The following is a 12450-nucleotide window of genomic DNA, read 5'->3' on the forward strand; positions in this document are numbered from 1 at the left end:
CCAGCAGCTTCACTTTTACTCTTCAAGACTTATAGTTGTGTGTGTGTGTAAACACAACAGCTAAAACTACCACTTACTCCAAAGGGTCATGCTTATGCACCACTAGCACATGAGAAGCACTGGAAAAGGGCAGTTCTTCCCTGGAAGTACATTTCTAGATCAACTATCATTTCCAACATCTGACCGTATCTAAAGATGATGTAAATCCTTTCTTTTTTCTATCGGAGAGGGAGCACTGTTTCCCAGCAGATCTAGCCCCAAAACACACACTGCGCCAGAAGAATCTTTTATTAGGAACAAGAGCTGAAGGATTCGTGAAATGGCACAGTGCATCTCCTACAATGATCTTCTTAACCTGCTGGTTATCAGAGGGCCCTGAGGATGAGATTTAGGACAAAACATTCAAGGGTAAGGATCCTAAAGATATATTTTGGCAACTTACTTTCCATAACTTGACTACATGCATCCACCAGCCACGGGTGCTTGGCAAAGACACAGGTAGCGGGTAGACAGTAATTTTTTGAAAAAAGATTGTCTTCTGTCAAATAGCAACTTACTTTACTGTTCCAAAATGWTCCTGGTTTTACTTCCAACTATGAGCTGTTCTTTCAAGAAGGTGCATTTTACAAACAATATTTTTTCTTTCAAACGCTGGAAATAATTTCCAGAGTATATTCTCATCAGTTATCAGATTTCTTAATTTTTTCTGTGTCACAAGCTGAATATTCTTGACCTCGACTCCATRCTCAGCCTAATAGGAGTCCATGTGTCCTTTCAAATCAGTATTCTCAACTTCAAAACAAGACCAAGGAGTGTTTAGCAACAATAGCATTATGCTGGAAACAAAGAATGTCTCAACCATCAAATTCACCTTTCTAAGGAGGGACACCAAACAAAACAGAACTAAGCCAAATTCGTTCCAAGCATTTATTTAAACAACAAGCTAATTTTTACTACCTCATTTACTGTCTTCAATAAATGACAGCAGTCCCCTTTTAACACAGCTCTACGAGGCAACACTGGTCAACGTATCAACTGTCCTCAAAAGCTTAAAACATAAGTTTTACTGTATTGTAGACAAAAGAAAAGGCACATTCATGTGACTTTAGGTTCAAAACATCATCTGGGAAAAGTCATATTCATGTGCAGGATAAAACTATGTAAAAATATTTCGTGCAGGATAGAGCAGAAAACACCAGTTACCATATGCTTGTTATTTCCCCATTTATTTCACTTGAAAATCTTCTTAGAATTTGCTTCATTTACACTAAAATCCAATCTTTTTGGAATTGTAAAGATACTACAGAATTCAGGTTTTTTTTCAGTTGTGGTGGCAGATCTGTGGCCTAATGATTTTTATCATGTAAAAATGTGTATACACATATAGCCACAGACAGTTTTCAGAAAAGTCAAGGTATCACAACGGGAGCTTATTTTAAATTAACACCTTAGGTTCATATTAATGCTAGTTTCATTTAAGTTAATTCAAAACCTATCAGGCTAAAAGCATGGGAAAAATTACCCACAAACTAGGAAAATGGGATTGGGAAATCACAAACATAAAATTAGAAGAGACTTGATAGAGTAAGTTTGCATAACCAGCTTGATGTTAGGCGGCCGTATTTTTGTTGCTCATTTGTACTGTACTTTGGTTTTATTAGCTTGCTCTCGCAGCCAACAGTCTCATAATAGTGTAACATTTAAAACTCAACGTTTGCATGCTTCGAGTTTCTTGCAGAGGTTAGTACCAGCATACGAATGCATTCAAATAAAAATTATTGGAAGAACTGTAGAAGTTTGACATAGGGTTAAGAATAAAGACAATAATTCAGACAAAAACCTTGGAGCTCCAAAAAGAGCGAAGCTGGTCCTGTAGGGCTGGCTTGACTGTCTGCAAGTTTACAAAAACAAAATCCACTAATTGAAAACCTTTCTTAATAGAAAAGCAATCCAAATTCAAATATTAAGATCAGAAAACGTTTATCAATGATGCCTTTGCAGTGTGATCCTGAAAATTCTTACCTTCAGGCTAGGTGTCTGAGTCTGATCAACAGTAAATCTCATTAAAATACTGAACTGAAGATCGTTTGGAAAAGATTCCCTGTGAAATAAAGGAAGTAGGCAAATTGTGTCAGTTACAGGAGATTTTCTTCTGCTTTCTATTTGGAGACATGAAATAAACACACTTTTTTTTCCTCTCTTCTTCCCAAACACACTTTATCACTTCTAGAAGAAAAATAGTACATCTAAATTTTGTTGGTTTTTATTTTCAGAAACATGGATCTAGTAGGCAGTTTTGTTTTAAAAACACTGGTTTCAACAAATTATAGCTAGAATAAAAACTAAAAAAACAGATGGTATAGCACTGATATGATATTACTCTAAGTGCCTAGAATTCCAACAATTCAAAAATTATTATGCAGGAGTAAACCTAAAGTATATAAACCACTACCCATGTCTCTGCTACCATGCGACATTGTTTATCTGCCTTTTCCCTTCCTCATTTCACACTCAAAATATTAGCATTAGGGCCTTCTCTGCAGCAGACTAGGAAAAGGAGATGCAGCTGATATTCCCTCTCCCCACTCAAATCCAGCCCTTCCCCACATTTCACAGCAGACCTGCTGCAAGCGAGGCCTCGAAKGGGTAAATTGTCCCGTATATTGGAGAATGGAGGATGAGAAGTAGGTCCCGGAGCACCTCCCTTTCTACTAGCAAAATTGGCTTTCACTTGGGAGTGAAGTTGGCCAGGATTTGGCTCAGCTCTGTGACTGCAGATCATTTTGGGGATTAGGAGATTAGTAAAGCAGGCAAGGTGGAGAAAAGAGCAGAGGCAAATCCTATATTGCCACCTTACTCCTTTAAAACCTGTCTGACTTTTTAAGAGATGAATATTGTAACAAAACTGATATCAAAAATCACACACACAAAAAAATTGAAACTACTGTATTGCTAAAAACAAGGTTAGGCACTAAGCATATGAAGCTCAGATGCCTATTTTCACATCAGAAAACTAGTATCATGTATTTTTTTCATTATTAAAGGTCCAAACCCTTTGTAATAAAAGACACTTAAGGAGCGCAGCTTGCTCAAGCTTCACTACCTGCCATAAGCTCTTTATTGTTGCAAGAATCTCTCAACACACTAAATAAAGGTGCTTGGAATTATTACTTAACAAACAAACACAAATCAACAAGAAACCCCCAAAACCCAAACCAAAATACCCATTACCTTGTGACATCAAGTGCCTTCTGAACTTTTGCCTGCACAGAGCCAAGTAAATCAGCCCCCATTTTTTTCAGCAGCTGTGTCAGCAACACAAACAGCCAGTCCTGCAGATCTTCCTTATGGACCTGGATGAAGTCCACGAGCGTCTCCAGGAACATGCTGAACACCTACAAGGCAAAAGAAGATGCAAAGAGGGTAGGATGGGGCAAAGGAGGAAGCGACATCAACGTGTGCTTTTTACGAACAAAGAAAGCAGCAAGGGAATCAGAGGCAGAGATAGGCAGTGCTTTGCAGCCAAGCAGGGAGGGAAAAAAAAAAGAAAATCTRTCTTGCTTTTTCATTGGACTCTGATACGAGAGTATATTGGAAACGTTAGCTGATTTCTGTAGAAGTTTGACAATTAGGTTTTCCATGCAGTATCGTCCAGAAAAGAAATGCTTACTGTGATGGCTGGCGCAACCTCAATTTTTTTTCCAGTAAAACTGAATTTCTTACTCTCTCAAGCTTTAGTGTTAAGTCAATTTTACATATCCCACAAAGACTTCAAAAACACTTTCTTTAAAACTGAGTTACTTCAGTGCTTTAGCATTCACTGTAAATGTCTGCATTCACTGTAAATATCTGCATTACTAATTACTGCAAGATCAAAGAAGCACAACCAGTTCCTTTCCATAAAATATTTGTGAAACGGAACGGGATTCTCCTGCTACTGCAGGTATTCAAACACAAAGGCCATTGTTTATAGTCATCTCAGCTCTAAAATTAGGAAGCTTTTTGGAGGGAAGGGCATAATAAATGGGTAGCATCAACCAGTAAGTAAAGAGTGGGCTTTTTGTTTGTTTTGTTTCGTTTCTTGTTTTTTAACTATCTCTAATTTTACAATTTTAAAGGCTTTGGGTGAAATCAAAGTGTATGCCCTGTGTCAGCATGGCATTCCTCTCTCCTGGGAAAGGGATGTGGACGTCTGGGCTAAAAATGCTGCCTTAAAGTCCAGTTTCCTCCAGCAAACAGCTGGACACAGAAGGACCTGCTGTTACAAGTGAAAGAAGGCTGGGAACACAGGGCCTCTCGAGCACAGGTACAGGTGGTACAGGTACCAAGCAGGGAACAGCTTCTGCTGGGGAAGGGCTGGATCCGTATCCTCCTGCAGGTAACTTGCCTCAGGGCCAAGTTCTGCTGCTGTCCCTGCCGGATGATCCCCACCTGTGATGACACCTAGCAGGGCTGCAGGGACCGGCCTGCAGGGGAGGCCTTTACTCCGGAGCGCCCACCCTGCAGGAAGGGCATCCTGCTGCCAGGGCTGAGGAAACGACACCTCCAACTCCTCACCTCCACCGTCAAGCCAAGGCAGGAAATTCACATCATGAAGTGAAAAAAATTTGTACAGTTGGCTTAAAAAGTGCTTCATCAATTTTCATTAAAATCAGAAAGTAAATTGAGATTCTCAAAATACCAGAGAACCTTTTCACAGGAGCTCTCAACACTGAAAAACTGTTTTAAAAACACAGAAGAAAACAAGTCCTACTTAACATAAAGCCCATCAAGGTAAACTACTTTACATGTCTATCTTTAGGAGCAAACTAAACTGATGATAGTTAAATATATACATATACATATATATATACACACACACACACACACATATATATATATATACTTCCACAGCTATATTTCTGATTTTAGTTGTAACCTGAGGTGGTAACAACATCGCCCTTCCCAATAACAACATCGCCCTTCCCAAGAGGGCGGCCTCTTTTCAGTGGTGGACAGTGATAGGACTAGAGGAAATGGCTTCAAACTGAAGCATCGGAAGTTCCACAGGAGCTTAAGGAAGCATTTCTTCACTGTGCGGGTGACAAAGCACTGGAACAGGCTGCCCAGAGAGGTTGTGGAGCCTCCTTCTTTGGAGATCTTTAAAACCCGCTTGGATGCAGCCCTGTGCCACGTGCTCTAGGTGACCCTGCGTGAGCAGGGGGGTTGGACTCGATGACCTCTGAGGTCCCTTCYAACCTTSGGCATTCTGTGATTCTATGATTCTATGAATAGTGGAAGCAACTTTCATGCCAGCATGCAAACGGCTTCTGTATTTGACTAAACCAAAAAAAATGCATCACTTGGTGGATGAAGAAGCAGTGGGTACAATTACAGGCCCTAAGCAAACCCAAACAAAACCAGCTTTCTGTATTCCAAAAGGATTGCTTTCGGGCTTTTAAGCCTATCAAGGCCTAAAACATGGGGGAAAAAACCACACTGAATTCAAACAAAAAACAAAAGCAGAAAATCTGGTACTGAAAGCTACACTACAGATCTTACAACTAGAAGTGAGACTTCTTGAACGGATAGGAACTTGAATTATTCCTGTGAGTACCTTTACAGACACTGCCTGTTTCTTTTAGTCTGCAGGCACTTCGATGCACAACACTTTTTATTTAAAAGTGGCAAGCTGAACAACCTGGTCACATTATATTTGATGGAATGAGGCGTAGGCCTTCTGATGATTTAARCACAGAAAGTAGTTTAAATGAAAATCCTTGAATTATGAATCACTATGGCAAAAGTGCTTCAAAGAACCTGTGCTAGTTCAAGCTGTTAAAAATGATGCAAACCTTTAACCTGATCAAAACCGCCTTAATAACTCATTACTGAATATTTGTTTCTGCATTCTTTTGATCTTAGCTCCYTCACACTGAGTGTCTGGATGAAGATTAACATGCGTGTTCCTTTTTTCTTTCAAGTCATATCTTTGTCCAAGCCCAAGCAATGAAAAATATAAGAAAGCTCTAAAAGCATCAACGTAAAGGATGAATTTGGAATGGAAAAATGGAACTTGATCTCCTTTAATCTGAACAATGTATGTGGGTACTGCAGTTTTTGTAGTTTTCAGTTTTATGATGAAACTTAGAATTCTGAAATCAAGCTGTTAAACTTGAAATTTTTAATGATTTGATAGTGGAAAAATGAACAGGAAAATAATTAATAACTGCTCTACCTCTTAAGTCAACTATTTCAGATGTGCCAACCACCACAATATAAAGCAGGAACGCATAACCAAAGAACGTCAGTTCAATTAGTAGATAAAGCACATCTCAAAACTTTACCACACAGTTTACATAATTGTATAGAGCATTATACGATTGCAAAAGGCTTGACACTGCATGAACTCTTGGGGGAAGAAAAATAGAGAAAAAGGGTTAATTGCACATACATGCAAATAAGGTTAGGCTTCCAACAAATATTGAACCAACTTACTCTCTAAAGAGAGTTCCAACACAGGGGACGGCATGCAAGAAACCCAAGGAAACAAAGAAACAAACAAAGAAACAAAACAAAACAAAAAAGAAACAAAAGAAAAGAGGGAAAAAGATAAAAACACACAAATTAGTGGCCATCGATACAAAGTTCCTGTATGGAAGACAAAATAAAACAAAACAAAAAAGGTATTTCAAGGCTCTTGGAACAAATTTAGTTATCTTATTGGGATACCCAAACTATTTTTAAAGTGCTCGGCACTGCCTTTAAATTGTTTTCCCGTGCTCCTCTCCAAATTACATTTAGTCTATCCTTCAAGTTAACTCTCTACATCCACCTACCATGTTAACACAAGACCTTTAAAAGAACGGTCCTACAGATACCTTGCGGGGTGGGGGATTAATATGAGATTTGTGCAACCATATAGAAACATGAGGAGAATAAATAAAATCACGGCTTATCAACTTTAGTTGAGGAAATAGCAATAATTTGGCAATACCAAAAAGGAGCCATGCTTTCCATGACTGGAAATGGTGCTAACAATACTGTTCCCATGTAACAGATGCCAAATACTAGAATTCAAAGTGACATAAACTTATCTCAAAAATGCTCATAAGCAAAAAGATTATCAAATGGAATGTAGTAATTCAATATAACATTTATAAATGATTAATGAAAATCTAAAACCCTCCTGTGACGTGGCAAAATTTGGAACGGTTTCACTGAGTGCCTCCTCCCACAAAACACAGGGATCTCCAAGGGCAGGACTGATGACATGAGCAGTGCATTAATCAATGGAAGAATAAACAAAATTAAGCAAAACTGCTATTATGATTTTGTCAATACTTGATATGGAAAATGATAATATTCCAATATTTAATATTCTCTTCCCTCTTCTGGCTTAAATGTTCCATCTTCCTACAGCAAGTTGTCTTTCATTTTTCATCACTGCCCTTTGTCTTTTTGAATTCTGTGAATTTTGAAGTCTGTGAACGAATTTAGGATCATTTTGCTGTGTAAAATACAAATCTCTTTCAAAATAAGCTGTGTCACAGATAGCTAGGTCACTTTTCCTCACAGGAAAAAATGATGGCAGAACATCACTACGTTAACCTGTCAGGACTTGGTATCACTGAGTTCAGTTTTCCATTGGAGCAGTAAAGAAGATTAAACATGTGTAACACTGCACATAATTAAAGCCACTCTTGAGAATTCTGTTCGGAAAAGCCAGTAGTTGTGATACAGCTTTGCTCTGGATGACTGCTTTCACACTCTGAAACGCGGAGTGAAAGAAGTTGTGTTTTAGACGTAAAACAAACATGAGGTTTCTTCCAAATTCGCCTGCAATTTGAACTAAATTAAGCTGCCCATAATATCAGGATAACTTTGGTTCCATATTTACCTGCAGTTCTTCTGCTAGCAGAAATTATGGCAATAAATAATATATACACATATGAAGTTGCAGTAGCAGTGTGCCTCCCGCCAAAGTTTTAAAAATACAACCAAGAAATGGTAACTCAGTTAAAAAAAAGATTAGAAAACAAGACAATTATTTCTGTGGTTATCATCCATGCTTGGGGCTTACCACGGGAAAGGGAATAAAATAGCACGTTTCCTTTTATTACTGACAGTGACAAACTCTCCATTTTACTTTATGAAGATTAACAATGGTGTAAAGACTATTCTATAGTCTCGACTGCCAGGCTTATATATGAAACTTAAGGAAAGTATCTTCAATATGCAATATAAGATAGATACTCTGGGAAATAAAGAAATACATACTTGCTACAGTTCCTCAGACTCATTACACACTATTTACTCATAACACTTTCTTTATAATTTAAAGAGTTCTGCTAAGGTTTTTTATTTCTCATTCAGTGAAAATCATTAGTCAGGCTGACACAATCTGTATAAGCACGACAGCTTAAAAGAAAAAAAAAAATCTAATAATTTGTAACACTGACACCATAACACTACTTTATCCTTCCATTCACTTCAATAAATTGCAAGAAGGTGCAAAATCACTTCTTTAAAATCGTTTATCATTCATACCATTAACTGTCTAAGTAAAAAACAGTCTGGAACTTACAGATCTATGTGCAAATAGTGCTGGCATTTGATTATTCATGTATGTTTTCCATGTTTACTCCAAGTGAGCAGAACCTAAACATACCTTACTGTGAGGATCAGCAAACATCCTTGTGAAGATTTCACACAACCTTTTCAATTCAACACGACTGTCAAAGCGATAACAAGACGTTAGTCATTTCAGCTGGTACTACTCTGAACACACTAATGCACAGCAATAAGTAACATCAACTCCAAGTACTGAATCCAAATAATCCAGGAAATAATGTTTTAAAAATAATTTTGTCTAAGGCAAGTACAAAAAAAAATACAATGATGTTTAAATATGAGTTTAAACCTGGATACGTGTCCTTAATTCATATATTGAACGAGGGCAATGCTCCTTTTTAATTTCCATTAACTACCTAGATGTCTTTTTCAACATCTACTCTACTTTTAGAAATGTCTAAGAAAAAAAGTCTTTTAGAAACGACTTTTATTCTTCCTCTGAATAAATATCTTACTCAGTAAAGCCTCCTCATCACCACTGTAAGCAACCACATTGTCTATACAAATTGGGATATTTTTTCTTATTTTAAGATAATCTGATCTTAAAATCCATTTGTTAAACTGAGCTTTTTAAACATCTCCTATACATGAGAGTTCAGAATGGAGGCTAGTTTCTTCAATCCTTCCCCATGGTTACTCTTCTAGACATATATCCCATCTTCCCTCTTGCCATTCTCCCACCATCTTTAGAACCTCCTTCCTACCTTCCTCGTTTTCCTTCAGTCACGAAGCAATCAATCTAACAACGCAGTTTCTTACCTTAAAGTCCTCTGATTTTTCAATAAATTTTGCAGCCCTAGCAGACCTTCTTTTCGCTCAGACCAGTTGGAGCTCGCGCAGCGGTTCAGCACCTCTGCCACGTCCTCCGTCTGCCGCATGTAGGTCGGGATGCTCCCGTTGCGCGAGCTGTAGGACCTCTCCGAGCAGGCACTCGACGCGTCGCTGTTGGCATCATCGTCCGAGTACATCCCGTAGGACTCGTAGCGCCTGCGCACGGGCTTCTTCTGTCGTACACAGACACCCCACATTAGGCACCACTTACAGATATACGTGTGATGATATCTGGCATCAGTACAAGGACCCAAACCTCCCATAATCAGCGTGATCCCTACTCCTTTCAAATGGCTCCGACTGTTCAGCAGGTCAAAGCAAGTTAATGAAAAATGAGGATTCCAACTATAAAAGCAAACTGCATGCAGAGAAGATAGACCTTGATCTAAACATTCCACTCATAAAATCCATAAAGTTGCATGAGGTAGGATGACAAGAACTGTATTAAATGACAGTTACTTCATTTAACTTTATGCTTATTATGGAACGTAAGGCAAAGCTCTAAAATTTACACATTCTACCATTTTAACTTATGTACCAAATGTTATCAGTAAAATATTAAACAACTGAAGAAAGAAAATGGTTTCTATACCTTGGTCCGTATGTCTCCTAAGAGCTGATAGCAGTAAATTATTAAAGAGAAACAGAGAAATTGAGAACAGGGAGGTAAGGCAGAGCAGTACTGTGACTATCATATTACCTGCCACTGGAAAACATGCCACCTCACACTAAATTCTGTTCTTGGCTCTCAGCACCCCATAGACAAATCAGCGTTTGTGGGCCTTGCCCACACAAAGTCTCAAAATTAGCATTTCCAGAGAATTATTACATGTTATCTTCTGTATCTTCTACTAGTTCTTCACCAAAGAAACCTCTGTCAAAACCTTTGGTTTTACGCAGTTTACTTGGGCTCCAAGTTCTAACACATGCAGCAATTGCTACCTAAACAGATAAACGGTAAATGTTTCTTTTCCAGCAACTTCTTCATCTCTTTCTATGTAGGTTCATTTTGGCACCTAAAAACCCCTAAATTTTGTCACTGCAAAATTAAGGATCCCTCAACAGATAACTCTTCAATACAACATGTAGCCAGTAACTTCTACTCAACAGTATACATACATGCACACATGTAAGGGGATAAAGGCAGGGATAAAAATCCAAAACATACGAAGTTTTTTTTTTAATTAAAAAATTTAATTTAAAAAAGTCAGCATAGAAAGATTTATAAAAACAAAAGAAGAAAAATGTGAAATTTCAAGGATAGCTGGAAAGCTCATATTGTGGACTTTTATTTACAGGTTGCATCAGAGCAATAGGCATAAAAACGACAAGACCTCGATGCTGTTGTCTTTCAGGTGTCATGTACGTAAACAAGCCGTGAGGCTGCGTAAGGCTGACCCTCTGGCTTGAGGGGTACTACCTGAACACCATAAAAAAGGCAATGAAATCCAAAATATTTCTAATTATTAGTTCATATGAGCTAGGACTCTACATTTTAATTTAAAAAAAAAAAAAAAAAAAAACAACAAAAAAAAACCCACTGACTGTTGTACCCCAGTCTAGGTACAACAAAAAAGGGCTTCCATAGCCAGATTTCCAGCTGGAAGGAGCCTTCTGTAAGGATAATCTATATACATTAGAGCACAGAAGGCAACCAGGTAAGTTAATATTACACCACTAATTTTTTTCTTGATAACATTTTTTATTATAATAGATTTCAGTTCAAATACACACAAATTTTCTCTGAGTGTAAAAAAGCATGATGCCTTTATAAACATTAATACAAATAAGCTCCTATGAATTTACTTAATTGCTTCAACAAAGTAGGGCACATTCAAGTTTCAAGAAGAGTCCCTGGAAACATGAATTTCTCAATTTCTGTATTTATATTGAGGAAGCAAGCTGAATAGGAGTATGACAAGCTAAAGTCTTTGTCTAATAGGAATGTAGATAAATCTATCACAGAAGTATTCAAAATACCACCTGCAGACGACTCGTGACCTGACTGCTTTTGTGCTCTACCGTATCAGAATGCAATTAATAATAATAATAATAATAGTAATACAGACTGGGTTCCAGTTTACTAAGTAGTGTTCCAGATCTCTGCTGAAAGTTTTTCAGATATTCACAATTACAGAAAGTTAAAAACTGGTCAGCCATCCCACGAGCTGTGAGGCAGGATTTCCTGATGTCATCATCTCTATGCCCACGGAGGCAGGCAAATATTTAAATAATGTGCCAAGCCAGTACTAACCAGGAAGCCAATCAAGTGCCAGACTTTAGGAACACGGCTGACTTCTCCACAGTCTTTTTCCTTAACTCAGTCATATCTACTTATTCTTAAGTTTCTTAAAGTCTAATTTGTAGATTTGTTGCTAGTGTGCCAAGCAATCGTTTTGTTGTAATATTAACAACAAATTCTAGGTAACAGGTACTTGCCAATACACGATGATATACAAATATTAGATTATAAAAATAATAAAAATTTAGAAAACTCGCAATATCATCTCTTCAAATTAATCAAATATTCCAGCTTGATTATGAAAAGGTCAGATTCAGAAGATGTCTAAAGTATGCACTAACTTTCAGCTGCACTAACTAGAGCACAGAGAAGGAGAAGCCAAGAAAACCCTTCCAAGGAAGTATAAGGTTAGGAATGTGAAAACAAAAAAATCCTCAAAAACAAGCAGAGGGCACTGCCAGCCCACTGGCTTACTTGCTCAGCATCACCTTCACATGTGGTTGGACAGAAGAGATCCCAGAGCTCTCCCGGTTCGCAGCTCTGGGAAGCCTGCCCACCACTTCCTGCCATCCAGAGCTGAGTCTGGCTGCTGCTGCTCTGGGAAAATGCAGGTGGCTGCTACCTGCTCAGGTGGCTCCTGGAGCCCCAGCAGCAGATCAGCCYAAGCCTGTGTCCTGCCTGCCATGGACAACATCCATTCCCCAAAATTTAGAATTCCCCTACGAAATGAATTTCAATATTGCGCAGCAGTAATTTAGTTGCTC

General features: G+C 38.2%; 1 protein-coding gene across 3 annotated transcripts in view; it reads right to left on the reverse strand.

Annotated features, from left to right (window-relative positions):
* Positions 1-12450, reverse strand: part of CLASP2 (cytoplasmic linker associated protein 2) — a 127747-nt gene that overhangs the window by 17801 nt on the left and 97496 nt on the right. The window contains exons 25-30 of one of the 3 annotated variants that reach the window (XM_026034978.1): positions 10037-10060; positions 9373-9617; positions 8651-8714; positions 6802-6804; positions 3232-3395; positions 2023-2101 (exon numbers count right to left, since the gene is read on the reverse strand). In XM_026034978.1, coding sequence (XP_025890763.1) covers positions 2023-2101; positions 3232-3395; positions 6802-6804; positions 8651-8714; positions 9373-9617; positions 10037-10060 — 579 coding nt within the window. The remainder of the gene's footprint in view (positions 1-2022; positions 2102-3231; positions 3396-6801; positions 6805-8650; positions 8715-9372; positions 9618-10036; positions 10061-12450) is intronic. The other 2 variants (XM_026034979.1, XM_026034977.1) reach the window with 2 other exon arrangements.

The sequence above is a fragment of the Nothoprocta perdicaria genome, unplaced genomic scaffold (assembly GCF_003342845.1).
Source record: "Nothoprocta perdicaria isolate Ctin4 unplaced genomic scaffold, notPer1 scaffold_154, whole genome shotgun sequence".
NCBI classification, from domain to species: Eukaryota; Metazoa; Chordata; class Aves; order Tinamiformes; family Tinamidae; genus Nothoprocta; species Nothoprocta perdicaria.